The sequence below is a fragment of the Convolutriloba macropyga genome, chromosome 5 (assembly GCF_964194025.1).
Source record: "Convolutriloba macropyga chromosome 5, txConMacr16.3, whole genome shotgun sequence".
Classification (NCBI taxonomy): Eukaryota; Metazoa; Xenacoelomorpha; order Acoela; family Convolutidae; genus Convolutriloba; species Convolutriloba macropyga.
The window spans coordinates 54,248,523-54,269,549 of record NC_134472.1 but is presented as its reverse complement, the minus strand read 5'-3'; the positions used below and the strand labels follow the sequence as shown (position 1 = coordinate 54,269,549).

Genomic DNA, 21,027 nt, shown 5'->3' with positions numbered 1-21,027 from the left:
AAAAAAAACGAACAAAAGAAAAGGGATCGGCATCAAAAAGGTGTCAAACTACCTGATAACCTCAATTCTAAAGGTTAAACAACGTTTGGAGGCTCAAATTGATTGCAAGATTCAAACAAAGTACCTATGAGAACGGTCAAAAGGTACTTGGATACAAAACCGGCGTTCACCAATTATCGTGCTGCATTTGTTTGTCAACTGGGAAGTAGTGTATACTATATGCTATGCAACAACTTTCTAAACGAAAGATTATTGCATAGCATATATACACTACGACTCCATCATTATTAAAAAAACGTAAAAACACGTTTTATTCTGTCACTAAAAATCACATTTTAATTACTTATTCAGCCACTATAAAACAAAAATGAAAATCACATTATTTAAGAGGTATTAATATATATATATATATATATATATATATATATATATATATATATATATATATATATATATATATATATATATATATATATATATATATCTCCCTCACTATTGATGTTTGAAGATTCAGGCATAACAGAAAATATCACTAAAACACTTATAATTTCAACTAAACCAAGCACTTGTTGGTTTAATAAAACAAATAAACACAATGAAAACACACAAGTGTTTCCGGATTAAAAAAGCAAAAAAGTTACGCACACAAGATGCACAGTTAAAACAGACTAAACGCGAAGTCTAAAACTGAGAAAGAAATGAAGAATAAGCATCTAGTTCTCTCTTTGCACTAAGTATGATAGCAATTATGATTAACAGAAAAGTACATTCAGATATTAAAAATGTGAAAATCCGCATAACGTAGAAATCGAAATAAGTTAAAAAATCTTAATTTCTCGATAAAATGGACCAGGAACAAGTCCTAGATCATCACCACATCTAAGTGACTATGAAGTTATATTTTTAGGGTATTAATTAACTAAAGTAATTCAAGTTATGCTTAGCAAAACAAAAATGGGCAACCGGACATGGGATACTTTCATGCCAGGCAGGCTTAGTAAGAAATCGGCTAATCGATACCCCAGGGTGACCCAAGGTGATGCCTTAATGATTTACGATTTTAACAGTTTAAAGTTTTTGTTATTAAAATCCACTTTTTCGAAAAAACTCATGTCGAAATGTTATCGAAAAAAAAAAACAAAGGATATTGAAAAACTTAAGTACTAATGCTACTCAAAATAAATTTAAGATTTTTCAAAATTTGAAGGTGACCTGTACGACCTTTGGTGACCCTTGACTATTTTTGATTCATAAAAATTAGCTGTTTTGAAATTAGGGAGAAAAAAATAAGGAAAACTACTTGCAATTTTCTTCGCGCAATATCTATGGTTCTCGCGCTTCAGCTCAAACGGAGCCACCCGGATTGAAATAGCGTAAAATAAAAGCTCCCTTTGTTTAAATTTTTCTTTCATCAAATATTGTCTCTCGAGCTTTGATAGAGGAGAACAAAATGAACACTTGAAACTGAATATATTGATAAGCTAACTGTCAATGAAATTTCAACGACTTCAATTTATCAGACAAAGCAGGCCTCGAGAACGGATGACTGAAGCAGGCCACAAGATGCCAAGCATGAAGGTGGCTATCACTACAAGTAATTGTGTGCGAACAAGAAACCGGCCTCCATTGGAACTTGATTCATCTGTCGCCGAGATCAACATCAGAGAAACTATCCTGTGCAGTTTTTCTATTCCTTCCACTGATAATTGCACGTGTTGTTGCAGCACTTGTAAAATGTGGTCATGGGCTCGTCCGCCGACCTGGTCTGAATCTGCATGAAGTATGCCCTCTCGTGTCTGCACTTGGGACATGGCTCATCAATCGCATCTACATTCTCCCACGCAGCACTCCCACCCAACACATCATCTATTTCCTAGCGAACAGGACAAATTTTTCGTTATTAAATGACGATTAGTATTCGGCTCAAAAAATAGATCACTTAATCAATGCCACGTGGTTAGTGGGTGTTTAAGTTTTGCAATTCGATCTTACTATTGTACCATGGGAAATATTATGGTGCGCAAATAATAATAATAATACAATGCAGAACGAAAATTCTCATTTTTCTCCTTTTTATTGAAAGCGAAATATTAGCTCACATTATGTCTAATTTGTATCGCTTCCACTGTGACGCTGACAAATTAAGTGGGCTATATAAATATTCTAGAGCTCAAACGAGAAAGCGCACTTTTTGTGTCGTTTTTGAAAACATTTCGAACATTGGGTCTCTGCTAAATGGAAGATACTCCCAAACAGGACGTCTCAATTCTTTCACTTAATAGAGAGACGACTTACCTTTAATTTTGGATATTTTCTTTCTGAAATCTTTTCGGTCACAAAGTAGACATAGGGACATGTCCTGCACTGGAACTGATATGCATACTCGCCCTCCGCAGCATAAAGCATGTTGCCATCATTCGGGCAGAACAGCAACATCGCTGTTTTAAATGCGTAAAATCAATACAATTTTAAGGTGGCTCTACTACCATTCAAGCTGTCAGATAAAAACATCAAGAATCTGGAATGTCACAGAAAAACCCATACTTTGATTTGAAAAACAAAACCTTGGACGAGACAAGCACATTTGAAGAAAATGGGCATTTTGACAGCTTCATCAAAAATTGATGAAAAACTAAAAAATCCGTTGTGACCAGAAAAGTAAGTGTTCGCTCTTTGCCTCAAAAACACACTTGAAAGTTTAAGCTTAAGAAAATAAATCGAAATGAAACGAGAAGGCTAGCATGAAATAATTCTTAAATTATTATTAAATTAAATCATTAATTATTAAATTAAAGCATTAAATAAAATCATTAATAAGTAAACAATTATTACGATCTCAAATGATTTACTTCTCCTTATTTCTCAACATCTCTTAAAAAACTCACACTAATAACAGATAAAAGGTTTATTTGCGTCAAAAAAAGTTGATCAAGTTTGCAAAAAATTGACCGAAATATGGTCTCATTTTTTAACGAATATTTTAATGTATTTGAAAAGTCGATAAGGACAGTGTTAAAAACCTAATCACAAATCTTGTTCTTAGATACCCTCAAAAAGGCAACTAAATAACTAAAATGCTCGAAATGAAAGAAATGAAAAGCAATTCTGTAAAAACTGATAAACTGACTTAAATTGATTGACTTAAATTTGATATGATAAATTGTCCTAAATTGTGGCCCTTTTTTCCAAATCAAAAATCCTAGGCATTTCTCCTCGTGGTGAAAACGTAGATCCAGAAATTTTGATTTGATAGCAGTTATGGTAATACAGGACGACCTCAAAAAGATGGAAGTGGGGCTAGCATAAAGTTTCCTACTTTTGTTTTCAAAAATGTGGAAACAACCAGAGGGCAACGAAAAATAAGTGATTTTAAAAATTATAGCTCTCTCCAAAACATAATTGCTAAAAGTCAAAACAAGTTTTATTGTTTTTCAGAACTTTCAGTCCTTTAACCTTCATCAAGAAACTAAAGAAACTTCGATTACTTTACAAAGTGCCAATTCGTCTTTATCGAGAAATCAAATGATCAAAATTTTCTGTATGATGGCTGCCAAAATGAAAATCGTTACCTGTAACGTAAAAGATGTCTATGCATTATTACATTTGGGATGAAAGAGTAATGATTTTCGTTTGTTTAATACATAGTTCATACAAACGTTTTTGTACTTAAAAGATATGAAAACGCACAGACCGAAAAAAATACTACTTTCGTGTGCCGTAAACAAGTGGCAGCCAATAGGAAGGCTCGTTTGATTCAGTGAGTCGAGTAGAAAAAACATATATAATTAAATCATAGCATATAATGCTTCATATGCTTTCGATTGTATCTAATATAACGCCTGCCATCATAGCAGTTTTCAAAATACATTGCCGTAAAGCTGGACTGCAATTTATCAGCACATGTTTCTCACTGGGACAATTCTCGAAATTTCTCCAGTTACACGAAGGGTTATGTTTGTTATTCAAACGAAAAATGCCAACAAGAAAGCTTTAATTGAGGCAGTTGATCAACTCAACCGAACTATGATCTTTCAGTGGAGAAAAACATATTTACTTCTCTAATCACTACTCAGGTATTCTCCAACTCTCTCCTCAGATCTACATCAGAAATTAGGTTTGATCACTAATTTTTAAAACACGAAAAGGTGTTTAGAAATCGACTTACGGGGACCATGAGTAAAAATACTCAAACACAGAAAGCTCCTGAGTTGTGATCGGATAACTGAACTATTCAGGTTGCATTTTTTTTTCTACCAAATTATGAACAGCTCACTCCCTCAAATTTTGACAAGTTGCTCATAATAATGAGGTCCTTATAGATGCTTCTCGTTTCTCTTGACTTTGAATCTTCCGTTATGCTGGCACATAGATTGATCAAACGACAATTAAGTATTAATCAAAATCCATTTTTTACAGTTTGAGAGAGAGAGAGAGAGAGAGAGAGAGAGAGAGAGACCAAAACTGAAACCACGGGGCGTCTCAGCTTTTTAAAGATAAAGAATGCATAAAAAATCGTCTCAGAGAGGCAGAGAATTTTACAAACCACAGATAAGAGCTTTGATAGAACAAATATTAGTCTGGAATGCCTGCAGAAAAGTCGCAAATTGTCTGACCAAAATCAAGTGGCGCTATCAAAAACTTCTGATACGGACGAACAAGGATTCAATATAAGTTATATTGGCATATCTCAAAAATTAACCGCCGTAATCTTATCACATTACTTAAAAGTAAGGTCTGTAATTGATCTAGCAACCACACTAGTTTAATTTAGCTTACAAAAATCCAATATTTTATGAAGTTATAAAAGAATTTGATGAAGACAATTTTTTTATTAAAATCAAACAAAACTTTCAATTACAACAAATTTTAACTCGAATGTACGAAAAGATTTTCAACTTTTTTTTAAAAAAAACATTATTCGAATTGTCTCTACTTTTAACGTAGAAAAAGTGCAGTAAAAGTCCTTTAACCTTCATCAAGAAACTAAAGAAACTTCGATTACTTTACAAAGTGCCAAATTGGTCTTTATCGAGAAATCAAATGATCAAAATTTTCCGTATGATGGCTGCCAAAATGAAAATTGTTACCTGTAACGTAAAAGATGTCTATGCATTATTACATTTGAGATGAAAGAGTAATGATTTTCGTTTGTTTAAAACATAGTTCATACAAATGTTTTTGTACTTAAAAGATATGAAAACGCAGACCGAAAAAAAATACTTCTTTCGTGTGCCGTAAACAAGTGGCAGCCAATAGGAAGGCTCGTTTGATTCAGTGAGTCGAGTAGAAAAAACATATATAATTAAATCATAGCATATAATGCTTCATATGCTTTCGATTGTATCTAATATAACGCCTGCCATCATAGCAGTTTTCAAAATACATTGCCGTAAAGCTGGACTGCGATTTATCAGCACATGTTTCTCACTGGGACAATTCTCGAAATTTCTCCAGTTACACGAAGGGTTATGTTTGTTATGCAAACGAAAAATGCCAACAAGAAAGCTTTAATTGAGGCAGTTGATCAACTCAACCGAACTATGATCTTTCAGTGGAGAAAAACATATTTACTTCTCTAATCACTACTCAGGTATTCTCCTACTCTCTCCTCAGATCTACATCAGAAATTAGGTTTGATCACTAATTTTTAAAACACGAAAAGGTGTTTAGAAATCGACTTACGGGGACCATGAGTAAAAATACTCAAACACAGAAAGCTCCTGAGTTGTGATCGGATAACTGAACTATTCAGGTTGCATTTTTTTTCTACCAAATTATGAACAGCTCACTCCCTCAAATTTTGACAAGTTAACTCTCCAGTTGCTCATAATAAAGAGGTCCTTATAGATGCTTCTCGTTTCTCTTGACTTTAAATCTTCCGTTATGCTGGCACATAGATTGATCAAACGACAATTAAGTATTAATCAAAATCCATTTTTTACAGTTTGAGAGAGAGAGAGACCAAAACTGAAACCACGGGGCGTCTCAGCTTTTTAAAGATAAAGAATGCATAAAAAATCGTCTCAGAGAGGCAGAGAATTTTACAAACCACAGATAAGAGCTTTGATAGAACAAATATTAGTCTGGAATGCCTGCAGAAAAGTCGCAAATTGTCTGACCAAAATCAAGTGGCGCTATCAAAAACTTCTGATACGGACGAACAAGGATTCAATATAAGTTATATTGGCATATCTCAAAAATTAACCGCCGTAATCTTATCACATTACTTAAAAGTAAGGTCTGTAATTGATCTAGCAACCACACTAGTTTAATTTAGCTTACAAAAATCCAATATTTTATGAAGTTATAAAAGAATTTGATGAAGACAATTTTTTTTATTAAAATCAAACAAAACTTTCAATTACAACAAATTTTAACTCGAATGTACGAAAAGATTTTCAACTTTTTTTAAAAAAAACATTATTCGAATTGTCTCTACTTTTAACGTAGAAAAAGTGCAGTAAAAGTCCTTTAACCTTCATCAAGAAACTAAAGAAACTTCGATTACTTTACAAAGTGCCAATTCGTCTTTATCGAGAAATCAAATGATCAAAATTTTCCGTATGATGGCTGCCAAAATGAAAATTGTTACCTGTAACGTCAAAGATGTCTATGCATTATTACATTTGAGATGAAAGAGTAATGATTTTCGTTTGTTTAAAACATAGTTCATACAAATGTTTTTGTACTTAAAAGATATGAAAACGCAGACCGAAAAAAAATACTTCTTTCGTGTGCCGTAAACAAGTGGCAGCCAATAGGAAGGCTCGTTTGATTCAGTGAGTCGAGTAGAAAAAACATATATAATTAAATCATAGCATATAATGCTTCATATGCTTTCGATTGTATCTAATATAACGCCTGCCATCATAGCAGTTTTCAAAATACATTGCCGTAAAGCTGGACTGCGATTTATCAGCACATGTTTCTCACTGGGACAATTCTCGAAATTTCTCCAGTTACACGAAGGGTTATGTTTGTTATGCAAACGAAAAATGCCAACAAGAAAGCTTTAATTGAGGCAGTTGATCAACTCAACCGAACTATGATCTTTCAGTGGAGAAAAACATATTTACTTCTCTAATCACTACTCAGGTATTCTCCTACTCTCTCCTCAGATCTACATCAGAAATTAGGTTTTATCACTAATTTTTAAAACACGAAAATGTGTTTAGAAATCGACTTACGGGGACCATGAGTAAAAATACTCAAACACAGAAAGCTCCTGAGTTGTGATCGGATAACTGAACTATTCAGGTTGCATTTTTTTTCTACCAAATTATGAACAGCTCACTCCCTCAAATTTTGACAAGTTAACTCTCCAGTTGCTCATAATAATGAGGTCCTTATAGATGCTTCTCGTTTCTCTTGACTTTAAATCTTCCGTTATGCTGGCACATAGATTGATCAAACGGCAATTAAGTATTAATCAAAATCCATTTTTTACAGTTTGAGAGAGAGAGAGAACAAAACTGAAACCACGGGGCGTCTCAGCTTTTTAAAGATAAAGAATGCATAAAAAATCGTCTCAGAGAGGCAGAGAATTTTACAAACCACAGATAAGCGCTTTGATAGAACAAATATTAGTCTGGAATGCCTGCAGAAAAGTCACAAATTGTCTGACCAAAATCAAGTGGCGCTATCAAAAACTTCTGATACGGACGAACAAGGATTCAATATAAGTTATATTGGCATATCTCAAAAATAAACCGCCGTAATCTTATCACATTACTTAAAAGTAAGGTCTGTAATTGATCTAACAACCACACTAGTTTAATTTAGCTTACAAAAATCCAATATTTTATGAAGTTATAAAAGAATTTGACGAAGACAATTTTTTTTATTAAAATCAAACAAAACTTTCAATTACAACAAATTTTAACTCGAATGTACGAAAAGATTTTCAACTTTTTTAAAAAAACATTATTCGAATTGTCTCTACTTTTAACGTAGAAAAAGTGCAGTAAAAGTGTAGTAAAAGTGCATCTAATATTACGATCATCTAATAGGGGTGGAAAGAAATACGAACAAACTCAGGTAAGATTATTGTCAAAAAGGTTTGAGAGCTGGATAGCGGGGGACTACGCCGGACTTTGGTTATGAAGCTGCATCCATGAAGCAATCAAGAAGAACAGTTAATAAAAACATAGAAGGACTTGCAGCTCGTGCTAAGGCGTTCTGCTTAAAAGGCGAATTCGGGAGAGCAGCAAAAATTCTCTCATCCGATGGAGTAGCACCACAATCAGATAATATCCAAATATTTAGAGAACTTTAACTCTACACCCTTTGGAAGAACCTCGGCTGCAATTTCAAGATTACAGCTCCCAAGCGAATCAGTTTGATGAGCCAACTGTATTTGGCCAAATAGAAGCTTTCCCCAATTTCTCAGCTACTGGTCTATCCAAAATCTACCCGAAACATCTTTTACCCGCAGTTCTCTGCTCAGCTTCTGAGCAATCTAAACAAGCTATAACAAGCATAATTGCAGCGCTTCTTCTCTGCGTCCTATAGCTGTGGGCGAGGTCTTGCAACGTTTAGGTGCACAAAGCATAGCCAAACAAACAGTCGGAGTCGGCCGAACTGTTCTCGTCTAAACAACTAGTTGTAGGAGTCAAGGGCGGAGCCGAAAGTATCATACGAGCAACCAAAATTACATTTGAGAAAATGCAGCGTTTAGAAAATGCAGGAATTTTAAAGATTGATTTTAAAAACGCCTTTAATTCCATTGAAGAAGTCAAACTTTGAACGCAGCTGTTACCATAATGCCGAGTCTTGCATCATTTGCCATATATTGGTACTCACAGCACAGTTATCTTTATAGCAACAAATCTGTAACTAGTCAATCCGTAGAGCCAACAGGAGATCCCTTGGGCCCACTGCGGTTTTCTTTGACCTTGTCCTATGATAGAAGAAGTTGAAACAAAAATACCTAATATTACCCAGCCCTGCTGTTAACTTGACGGTGGTATTATTGCTGGAACAGAAACCGAACTAAACGAGGCCTTAGATATATTGACTGCCTCGGGGAAACTTGCGGCTTAGAACCCAGAAGAGGCAAGTGCGAGGTTTGGCAAAAAGAGCCCTGAGCACGGTTGATTGGAGAAAGAAACAGTAAAGAGGGACTTGAAGTACTGGGTGCTGCGGTTGGCTCCCCCAGATTCGTTGCTTCCTCGTTACAGAAGCGTGTTCAAAAGATCGAAAAACTACTTGAGAACTTGGAGTACATAAACGACCAACAGTGTACTCTTGGCATTCTACGTAGTTGCTTGGGTGCACAAAAGTATATTCACTGCGCTCCAATACACAATCGGAGGAAGCCGCAAAAATTTTTGACGAATTTTAATCTTTTCAAAGAACAACTTTTTAGAATATACTGAGTACCGTCTTGCCCAATAATTGATGGCATCAAGCTTGTTTGCCTATCAATAAGACTGTAATATGAGTCAGACGAGCGTCTGACCAGATAAAAGCAGGCTAAATTGGTTCGGTATCTCAGTCTGCTATACTGGTAGAACTTAAAATTGGCCAAAGTCCAACAGCAGATAACAACAAAAACAAAATGATTGATGAACTAAATAGTTTCTCAATATCGCAACGTACTCAAATCAAAGTACAGGAAGTCCTCGACGGAGTCGCTCTCAAGAAATCAAACTGAAAACCAAACATCCGATAGGGAAAAGGCTTGCTTATTGTCACTCTCTCTGCCTCAATCAGGAGCCTGATAATCGGCAGCTACTATACCGTCTCTCGGCCTCCATCTCTTGCCCAACCAGTTCCGTGCAGCTGTGAAGTACAGACTAAGCGCTCCAGTAAATGAAAAAGAAAGAAGTGTCTATTGTAAAACAAGATCATTAGACACACTCGGTGATCATACTGTTACGTGCCATGGCCGGGGCGATATGATTTCGCGGCATGACTGGCTAAGGGACAAAATTTTGTTGGCTTGCAGAGCTGCTAACCTGTCGACAGTTTGCGAGCAGAGGAACCTGATATCGGAAACAAATTCTCGACCTGGAGATGTATTTACCTTGCTGGTCTGCCGGACAGTCGGCAGCTCTGGATGTAACCATTGCAAACCATTATTTTTTCAAATGCGGTGAGGATGTCTGGTTTTGCCCTGAATGCTGCTGAGGAAAGGAAGTTCAATTCACTCCCATGGCTTTTGGTGGCTTCTCTGAATTGGTGAGAAAGACATTGAAGCCAATAGCTTGGTTCACTGACAAAAGAAGTTTGCACCCAGCTGGTTTGTCAGTTGCTTTCAGCAGGTTTGCTCAATAGGTTTCAGTCACACTAATGCGAGGAAACGCTATAATTCTGATAGCAAAAAGTGCAGACCTGTGAGCCCGTAGCAAGAACTTAGTACGAGATGCCAAAGGCGACAGAAGCTACATTGATCTTTTACCGCCCAACGAGAGGGGTTAGCGCCCAAAATAATAGCTTGCCCAAAAAGTACGGAGATATATAGGAGCTGACTAGATCGCGTGATAACATCGCAGAATGATTGCTTCAATTTTGAGTCTGAACTACTATGTCACCCAATGGGAGGGGACGTAATTTATTGATTCTTCTCGACTCACCCAAAGGGACGGGAGAGTTGAACATGAGTAAACGATATTGACGGAAGCAATTTTTGAAATTAAAGAACAAGAGGGGGACGGTAAACTCAATTAGAAGACTGCTGATCTGAAACAGAACCATGTCAGCACTACACTAAGTAATTTACAGTTGAATTTGCGGAAAAATTTAAAAATACTAAAGTAATTTTTTTGGAGCAAAAAACGCACAACTGAAGATTTTAGTCTTTGATACAGAATTGTGCTAATTCTCAAAACACTGCATCCACAGTTGGAAGAAACAAGAACTGCCCGCTGAAAATGTCTCTAATGAAATCTAACTCACAATAAAATTACAAGTTACGGAGCAGTGTATGTTAGTGTAAATTTCAGTCAATTTTGGCTGAAAGGTCCTCTTTTTAAGCCACTTTTGTTTATCCACCGCTTATTGTCACCTTTTTGCGCAAAAAACCAACAAATATTATTCGGATAAAAATTCAAAAACTAATATAACGTGAATAAACAGTTAATTCATCTGTAGTAATCATACATTTTGTTCATAACGGAGTATTCGAAATTTTAAAGCCCTTATTTCTCTTATATAAATAGTAGGAGACAAAAACAGGAGACAAAAACTTGAAAAGTATAAGAAAAATACAGAATATTAAAAACCTATGCTAAGAGCAAACATCAGCGTCAAAATTGTTCATTTGCTCCGCCTTGTTCCCAAAAAGTAGCCCCTGGCACTTCGACACGGCTATTTTAATTTAAAAGCTTTCTTTACATAAATAATTATTTTCACTAAAGCACTCACGAAGCTACAGATCTGAATTAAAATGTTGGGCTACCTGTTTTTAATTATGAAAGAATCGCTTGAAACTTCAAAATAATAACTTTAATTCTGGACGGACACATATTTCTATTATTGTCAGCTTAAGCAGGAAAAACATTTTAAAGTTATTATCATTGAGGAGCTGTCAAAGCGACCATCCCAGAAAAAAAGCTATGTCGAGTCTTTTTAAAACTGCATCTAGATTCAAATGGACAGAAAACTTGAAAAAATTTACTTCGAATATAATTGTTTAAAAAATCAATTCACAAACAATTACTCGTAGCATCAACCTTCTGAACATTAAATCTTCGGAAGCAAAATTTGCCAAATTTTCTCGCAACCATTGATCTTTTTTCTATTTCTAAAAGAGGCCGTTAAGAATTTAATTTTCGTACAGAGCCAATTCTAAAGCAAAATTAGGGTTTCCTTTTGTTGCCGGAGTTTTAACATATATTAATTTACAATTTGTTTTTTTTTTCCTGGGCCGACTTAAGCCAGCCTGTAAAAAGTTGCCGACGTAAGCCTAATTTGGGTAGCAACTTCGATGACGCAGGGCTTAGAAAAGAATGCTTTAAGTCAATTGCATTCAGTCTTTTTGATGTTTTACGATGCCTTACTCTGTAATTACACCACCTAGTTCTATTACCTAAATTAACCTGCAACAGGAGTTCGAGCTGATAGTATGGCTCTCCTCACTTTTTACAAGTTAATTGTTCTAATAAGTAATGCTTAAACATTACTAATCCGAAAAATTGATTTGCAAAAAGGAAATAGAGCTTTAATGTGATATAATGCGAAGCCAGTTTATACCTATACATTTTCATTTATAGGAAACATGCAAAAAAAATTTGTGGAATCATTTTTTAAAAAAGTATAAAATCCGATGTTATTTCGCCGCGCACCCAAATAGTCAAATATAGACAGCACATGCGATATATACAATTTAAAAACTCTCCGACTATATACGGGAAACTGTCAATATTTTAATTGTCATATGACTTTGTATGATTTTTTTTTTCAACTAATACAGAAAATGAAGATTAGACAATTTTTCGGCTCTCAAAATTCTTGTACAACTGCTGTATGATTTGCAGGAAATCAAATATGATCACTGTATGACTACTTAGAAATCATGCAAATCAAATATGACATAGTATGATTACCAAGCATCATATAGGTACCTATCCTAGTATGAAATCTAAGAAAGATATATATATATATATATATATATATATATATATATATCTTTTCAGCTTTTCGATGCTTTTCAGCTGGACCAGGGTATATACTATCTTGGGCATTGAAAGATTGTAAGTTGTCGATTGGAACCCATTTACAGTTTGCTATTAATGAGTGTATAAACACATTCCCTGAAATTTTAAAAGAAGCCTATGTCACTCCCATCTATAAAAAAGGAGACAGGCATAACCCTGAAAACTATCGACCAATATCGGTCACTCCAACGTTAGCAAAAATTTTTGAAAGACTTCTCTTGGAGCAAATGTCGGAACATTTAGATATGAATAAAATAATTAACAAAAATCAATTTGGTTTTCAAAAACAAAAGTCGTGTCTTAATACAATAATTGCACTGACAGAGAAAATAAATCATTATGTTGTAGAAAAAGATATAGTCTTAACAATCTTTTTGGATTTAGCGAAAGCTTTTAACTCAATATCCTTGGACATTTTTATTCAAAAAATTGAAAAATATGGTTTTGGAGAAAACGCAAGAGTCTTATTGAATTCGTTTCTAATTAACAGGAAACAGTGTGTTAGAAACGGATTAGTTGAATCCGACTGGACAATTATAAATCATGGTGTTCCACAAGGTACTGTACTAGGACCACTAGTATTCATACTTTATGTAAATGACTTCGGTGAGGAAATAGGGAAAAGTTCGAATGTTTTACAATTTGCAGATGACACAGCAATTTTATGTCATGAAAAAAATGAACAGTGTTTAGAAGCAAAGGCTAAAAAAATATTGATGGAAACTGAACAATATATTAAACAAAACAAGTTAACTCTAAATGAAGGGAAAACAGAAATAATGGTTTTCAAAAATGAGAAGTTACCAACTGTCAATTGCGTTGAATTTAATAGTCATTCATTGAAACCAACAGATGAAGTCAGATACTTAGGTGTTATTCTTGACAAAGAGTTGACATACCAAAAACAACTTAATAATGTGATCAGTAAAATGGCTTTAGCTATCAGATCAATTTATTTGGTACGCAATCAAATACCTTTAAAGGCTCGAATAAATCTCTTTAGATCACTTGTTTTATCGCATTTAGAATTTAGTGCAATATTTTTTCAAAGTTTGCCGTCCTACTCAATTGACAGAATAAATAAACAAATTAGATGGGGCATAAAAGTTTGCTTTTTTCGAACAAAATATGACAGTGCTCATAAACTACTTCTTGAAAATAAAATACTTCCCGCAGAACTTCAAATAGCAAAAACTTCATTAAATAGACTTTTCGATATTGTCCAACAAACAAACATACAAGACCAAAAAAAATTCAGAGTAATCGGAGACGTTGAAATTAAAGTTAATAATCGTACATATGATTTTTCTATCACAACAAAATGTAAATCAAAATGGAGTCAAAAATCAATTATAAGAAACTTTGTTCGGAAATGGAATAAACTTCCAAGAGCTCTAAGAAAGGAAAAATCAAAGAAAAAATTTTAAAAAGAATTAAAGGAAGAGATGCAAAAAAGACACAAACGAGTTCCAATGGACAAAAAAATTGAAGGCTTTAAAAGTTTATTTTTATAAAATAATTCACGAGAACTAGAAACTGAACCTTAGTTTTTTTATTATTATGTTTAGTTTTTCAAGGGAAAGATGTAGTATGTTTGATTTATAATATTACAACATGTAACTTTAACCTTGGGGTTATTCGAATTTACATGTTTGAGATTTAAATATATATATATATATATATATATATATATATATATATATATATAAATAAATATGATGCGCGACCTGGCCAAACTCCGTTTTTGCTTACGCAGCAGTCTCGCAATTATAGCAAAATAGAATTCATTCAAATTCTTTTTACTAGAATGTGAAATGGGCCTTCTCTAATAGCTAAGAAATATTTCAATGTGCTTGTGTACATCCGACCGCATTTTTATTAGGTATTTTATAATTTTACTTCCATTTCATAATGAGAAATTCGGGTAAACAAATTGGTATTTTTGATAAAATGTGATACCTTAGTTCTATTACCCATATCAATCTGAATCAGCAGTTGGAGATGATACTAAGGCTCTCCTCTCTTTTTACAGATCAATTGCTCCTAATCAGTAATGAATAGAAAGATTTCTGATCAGAACAATTGACTTATAAGAAGAAAGTAGAACCTTAAAATCTGATATCCTCCGAAGCCAATTTATACCTAGAGATACTCATTTACAGGAACCATGCAAAAACATTTTTGGATTAAAGTTCAACAAAATTTTCTGAATAAGTATAAAATCCGATGTTATTGTTGCGGCGCACCCAAATAGTCAAATGTAGGCTGCACATGCGACATTTTCAATTTAAAGCCCTCAGACTGTATAGGGGCATTTGGGGCACCAGACAAGGTTTTAATTGTCATATGACCTTGTATGAAAATTTTATTTCAACGTCTACAGGAAATGAAGATTTTACAATTTTGCGAATAATGCCGTCAAAACACAAACTGTCGAGGAGATAATTATCGAAAGGCAACAAATGTCTGATTTGGTTTTTGGTGCTTGAAACAAGTCTGTCATAAATATTAAATTCACAATTTTGAAATAATTTGGACAAAAACAATGATCGAAAACAAATACTATAAATTTACCTTTTATAAAAAAGTTAACAACCAAAACTAAACCTGAGCAATTAGAAGCTTGAATCACTAAACAAAAAGCTGCCAGTCCAATCTCCTTTCTGCGTTGAGCTCAAAATATCACTCTGTTCCTTTGTCTTCGGTAATAAGTTCTGGGTAGCTGATAAATTCTGTTCTGATGCACAGTAATTCTCGACATTCACTGGCTGCCAAGTCCTGCGTTCAATTATTATATCAGAACAATCTGATTCCACAGTTTGTTCAAGGTCAGTGCCTTCTTCCGATTCCGACCTCGGGCGCAAAGATTTATCGATATATGCATTACAGCAAGTTGGTTCGCTTTCTTCGGATGACTCGGCTAGCTCGCCATTTGCACGTGAAGGGTCGTTTTCTAATGCAATATTCACCGTGTCATCACTACTAATTTGCGGTAGCGATACAAACTCGTTCGGGTTAGATAACTCAAAATTGAATACTTTCCGAGTCGAATTATACACTGACTGCTCTTTTTTAACTGAGTCGAAGACGTGGCTCTTCACGCAAGAGATGGGCGAGGCGATTGTTTGTATATTTGCATCGGAAGAATCAAATGCATGGCCTAAAACAGATCACTGAAGTAAATGTTATCAGGTTATATTTGAAACACGAAAAAGTTGTCAACCATTTTTATAAGTAATTCAAATAACAGTTTAGCCTCTTATATCGGTACCAAGCAATAGCCTCTTATATCGGTACCTCTTATATCGGTACCGATATAAGAGGCTAAATAACAGCTTAGCCTCTTATATCGGTACCAAGCAGTGGCACACTTATGTCTGTTACCCAGTATGGTTATACTTATGTCAACCTAAATCTCGCAGGCGCTATTGATCTGAACAAAAGATAAACATAACCGAACAACGTCGAAAAATTGCTCTCGAACTAGTGGGAGCTCTTATTTATTGCAGCCTGCTTCAACCCGGGGGCTTCAAACGACGTCATTACAGGTCATTTACACCACTAATAAAAAAAATAAAGTGAAACAATTGGATCCCCCAGCACGTTATGCACCCCTAAAAAGCACGTTCCACTACAAATTAAATCATTAAGTAAAAATATGGCACGAGCGTCGGGGGGGGGGGGGGTGCAAACAATATGCACCCACTAAGATGGGGGTCACAAACAGAAAAAATCCAGAAGATCCAAAAAACTACAGCAAATTTTGCGCAATTTTCATTTGACTTTTTGGCGTGAACTGACGCCACTTTCAGCTGCTGAAACTTGTGGAAAAAATTTAGATCTCGCAAAATGGAAAAAGGCAAGCGCTCACAAGTTATTCGAGAAGTTAAAAACAGTCAAGTGAAAATTTTGCATAAAAACATAGCCCGTAGAACACCGGAAACTACTTGAAGAGACACAAAATGTAATCTCTAAATCAGAAATATTGCAGGAAAAGAGCCGTGTGTTTTGAAAAAAAAGCAGACGCAAATTTTATTTCGAGAGTGTGGGTTGTTGCTGGGGTTTACTTCGTACGGTAGGCAGGTAGTTGGGGGGGGGGAGGGGTAGCTAGGTGAGGAGGGGGTTGGTATGTAGGGGAAGGTAGATAGATGAGGGGGCGGGGGTTAGGTAGGTGATGGGTTCTGTAAAATGGATAGGGAGGAGGGACTGTAATAGGACAAAAACTTCTCCAAATGACCTTTCGATCGTGAACATTGCTTGCAGTTCCTAATCACTGTGTATTAGGAACTAAGCTATTGAAATCAACGTTCTAAAACAGAAGTCAATGTTCAAAAACAAACGTCAAAATTTCACGTCCTGAACAAAAATGATTCAGCTAAAAAATAGCAGGACAACTTCTGAATTACAATCCAAAGGCTTGAAATAACTAATGACCTGAAAATTAACAGTTTTACAGCAACAACAAACTATAGCAGTCAGCAAAGCCCATGACCCTAAACAAGTAAAAATGAACAAACAAATCTGAAAACAATTACAAAATTTCTTTTCCCAAGACTTAGTGTTTTAAGAACCACTAAAAACCACAGCACTTTAGTAATATAATTATTCTACGTATGCTTAGAATGAGTACATCAGCCTTGGAGGAACTGATGCAACAGGAAATGAAGGCAAGATTTACTTGAACATTTCGAAATCGAACGGTATCAATCTTAATCAAAACGTTGGCTTCAAATTGGAGCCTAAAATTGACTAAAACTACACTTCACTAGAAAGCAAATAAGTTACTTTTCAGCACTGTTACTTTACAGACTAAGTGATGAGAACACGAAAATACAAAAACGTGCAAGACCACGAAATCAAACTTATTTTTCGCGAAAAGAAAAACTGTCTAATACTTTCTGAAAACAAAATGTAAAGTAACAGTAACAAAAGCGACGACTGAAACAATTATTTCGTATAATTCATTCCTCTTTAGCAACAGATGAGACCTGTGCTAAATAAGATTAAATGCAAAGACAGCAATAAAAAACCAGCAGTAGCAAAACTCAAACAGTAACTCACATTTTGTCGAAAAAGAACATATAAGAAATAAAGGAAAAAAGCTACGAACTGAAAAGATCAATTCCATTATTTTGATCACTTAAGAATCAGTTAAGAACTGTCATCAATAAAAGTAAATGACAATAAAATGAACAAAAAAATTTTTAAAAAAATCAATAATGTTTCCTGAAAACAATTGTTTAAAATAATAAAAAATATGACCTCTGAATTGAAACAAATAGATATAAACAAAGCTGACAGGTTGCCATAAAATAGCCGCGATAGCTTTGTACATCTGCGGTCTCAACAAGATATTAAAAATAGATCAAAACAAACTCTTTTAATTAAATGCTGACACGTTATTTTCATTAAGAATATGTAGAACTTATTGCTATCTCTATTGCTGCTCTTAAATAACCTTCAATTAGAGTGACACAAACCCGACTTTATTATATTAACAAAATTTAAGAACCAATTTGAGCAAGGAAGTCATTTTTCAGAGAGTAAGTCACGTGTGGCCAAAAACTTAATCACGCGAATGAATAGAAAATTGCTCAATTAAGAGTGAAAAATGACGTTACTTGCTGAATTAAGTTGAAATTGCATGAACGAATGGACAAAAAACCAGTGATTGCGACGTTATATGCTTGTAACAAAAATCTTGACGACGAAAAAAACGAGAAGGCCAATAATAGACCCAGCTATCGCTTCGTGGCTATTAACACAATAATCATTATTAGCATCCTATCAGACCTGTCCCTAATGCGATTCAAAAAATACTCGCACACATCAAAAATTCAATAAAAATTCTTGACAACAAATAGTGTCAAAAATAACCGGCTAACGTCGGTCGAGTTGCTCGCAGACCACTGGCGAGCGGTTGGCTTTGTCAGTAGCTACATGGTTTATTGAGAAGAGCTTTAGCTTAATTGAAGGGGCAAGAGTAAAGCCCAGCGCGGGTGCACCGGAGGGCTCATGGAGGTGGGGAACCAGTGGGGATGGGGCAAGTGGAGGGGGACGGTGGAAAGGTGTTTTGGATGCACGGGCCCGTACAGGTTGAAAGGTGTGCAGGGGTGAGGATTGAGGGTTTGATGTGAGAGGGGGCAGATGTGCGGGGGAGGAGGTGGGTCAACCTCTAAGAACCACACTTCACTCCAAAAGTATAGGTCCCATAACAGTTTCTGTGAATCGCATACTTAGATGTTAGTGAGCTGAAAGGCTCTAAAAGCACTTAATTCTCTCTGGGCGCTACCTGATTATCCCATTTTTGAAGACGAAAAGTCAAATGGGTCAGACAAAAAATCGGTCAAGCAAAAAATTGTGTTAACAAGACCGACAGGACTAATATAATAGCTACAAACTTCGTTAGCAGGCAATTAGAGTCATGAAAACCACAAGCCGTGAACTCGAGTTACGAACTAGTGTCATTTATACTGTGTTAGAAATCAATGATACCTGTCATTGAATGATAAAAATTGATATGACAGCAGAAATGATAATAAAAAGGCCACAAAAAAAATTCCTTATAATTTCTGACAAGAAATGTTGTCAAGGTCACAAAAAGCAATAGCTGCCCTTTGTTGAATTTAAGCAACTGCAAACAGGCTCAATTACAATGCATATGTATCATTTTAATAGCACTCAAGACAAGAAACACTGAGCCAAAAAAACGTGAGCAGATCTTAAACAACGCTATAATCCAAAAACTTTGGATTGTAAAAACCCGTAGAGCACCAATACTCCTCTTCGAGTCATTAAAAAGTCAACACGTTTACATTAATCGCTTCAAACTTCGTTCAAGAGCAGTTAAAAATAGAAGCGCTAATCCATAATATCACCAGAAATGTGTTATGCTCGTTTGAGGATATTATATCTGAACTTGCACTCATACCTTGTCTTTGAGACGGATTTCTATCACAATCACCAAGAGATGTATTCGTAATGTCAGCCGCAATTTTAAATGGATTGAAGAGTGTTCTCTTTGCAGGGGACAAAGGAGTCGAGCAGACCTTTGAGCACTTTGAGGAGTCAGCAGGCGTGAATACAAGATCCATCTCTGTGCTATTTTCCTTGTTTGAACTTTCAGTGATGTTTTCTCCTTTAATGTACCCCATCCGTTTCAACGATTCGGCCATCTTTCTTTCTCCTGAAACCAAATAAAGTGAATTTACTGCTAATTCTAAAAATGATAGCAAAAATCAACTCCAAGATATGCAATAGACTGTTGATATGGTGGTACAGTTGCACTCGACAAATAACCCTTATTCATCATTTAAAATGAATATTTTAAATGATTCCAAACTGAACATTTTTCCATTCACTTTCTCATGAGTGAGGAAATCATTGAGGTATTGTATGTTAACAGACAACAGTTACAAATTCTGTTCTCATCACAGAACTAATTTGGAGTCCTAAGTTGTTGACAATATTAGTGGCACCAACAAAAAGTCTTTCTTCTCAGGAATGGTAAGAAGCCAATTGTTAAGAGAAAAACTAACTCATCCGACCTGTAATCTATAAGATGAAACAAGCAAATTGCTGAAATAGCTTTAAAGACTTGCAACATTCATTATATAGTCCTTTACCTTGAAAAAGTTAGATTAACCTCAAATGGCTTTAATATTGATGTTAAAAGCCATTTAAATTAAAAGACAACCACCATTGTGAGTGCAACTGAAGTCATTTTCTTGCGTAAGGTTCGACGTAAAATGCATCACAATCTACCCAAAAACACGCCAAAGACTAACAAATGACGTCACGCAGAAAAGTTCCACTCTAGATGGGTAAAAAGTAGGTAAGGCGCTTACTCTTTGAATTTTTGGCGCGTGACCAAACGGCCGCAATAAAACGCCGAATTAAAACATAGCAGCATAAGTTCAGTCAAAAGAATTGAGCAAACTAAAGACCTGACAATTAGCTTTCTTTAGAAGAAGCTAATTTTTGATAGTAGTTTTGATTGTAAAAAAATCACAACAGATTTTAAAACTCGATTCATTCAATTTTTTAACAATGTTAAAGAGCGCTACAAAAGCCATTAAAATCTATTAACATTGCTAGACTTCATGCACCAACTTTTTAGAAAACCCAATGAGAGACAGAGTAAAAGAACGACAAATTAGAACCTGGGCAGAAGTCGGATTTTGAAAGGTAGCGTAGAAGTAACTGAAATAGGTAAACTATGTGTGCACTAACTAAGGAACGACCAAAAAAGTACCAACAAATGCAGGTGACAATCAAACGATAACTCTAGCTCAAATTTATTAAAAACGCATGGCGTCTACGCAACTAAGACACAGAAAAACAAATAGGAAAAGCTCTGAACACATCC

At 35.1% G+C, this 21,027-nt stretch overlaps 3 protein-coding genes across 3 annotated transcripts in view; all 3 read right to left on the bottom strand.

Annotated features, from left to right (window-relative positions):
• Window positions 1-21,027, bottom strand: part of LOC142339478 (uncharacterized) — a 604,341-nt gene that overhangs the window by 515,837 nt on the left and 67,477 nt on the right. The window lies entirely within an intron of this gene.
• Window positions 1,452-2,514, bottom strand: LOC142340096 (DNA-directed RNA polymerase III subunit RPC10-like). The gene is made up of 2 exons (XM_075390515.1): window positions 2,296-2,514; window positions 1,452-1,873 (listed from the first exon to the last, which is right to left on the bottom strand). The coding sequence occupies exons 1-2, from the start codon at window positions 2,434-2,436 to the stop codon at window positions 1,688-1,690; spliced, it is 327 nt and encodes a 108-aa protein (XP_075246630.1). The 5' UTR covers window positions 2,437-2,514; the 3' UTR covers window positions 1,452-1,687.
• On the bottom strand, window positions 15,154-19,839 carry LOC142340095 (uncharacterized). The gene is made up of 2 exons (XM_075390514.1): window positions 19,591-19,839; window positions 15,154-15,819 (listed from the first exon to the last, which is right to left on the bottom strand). Exons 1-2 carry the CDS (start codon window positions 19,832-19,834, stop codon window positions 15,275-15,277), a joined length of 789 nt encoding a protein of 262 aa, XP_075246629.1. The 5' UTR covers window positions 19,835-19,839; the 3' UTR covers window positions 15,154-15,274.

Bases quoted from the DNA above. Each gene is read 5' to 3' on its own strand.
- LOC142340096 (XM_075390515.1), bottom strand. From the start codon at position 2,436: ATGTTGCTGTTCTGCCCGAATGATGGCAACATGCTTTATGCTGCGGAG. The intron at 1,874-2,295 runs GTAAGTCGTCTC...CCTGTTCGCTAG, and splicing joins GAAAATATCCAAAATTAAAG to GAAATAGATGATGTGTTGGG.
- LOC142340095 (XM_075390514.1), bottom strand. From the start codon at position 19,834: ATGGCCGAATCGTTGAAACGGATGGGGTACATTAAAGGAGAAAACATC. The intron at 15,820-19,590 runs GTATGAGTGCAA...GATCTGTTTTAG, and splicing joins AAATCCGTCTCAAAGACAAG to GCCATGCATTTGATTCTTCC.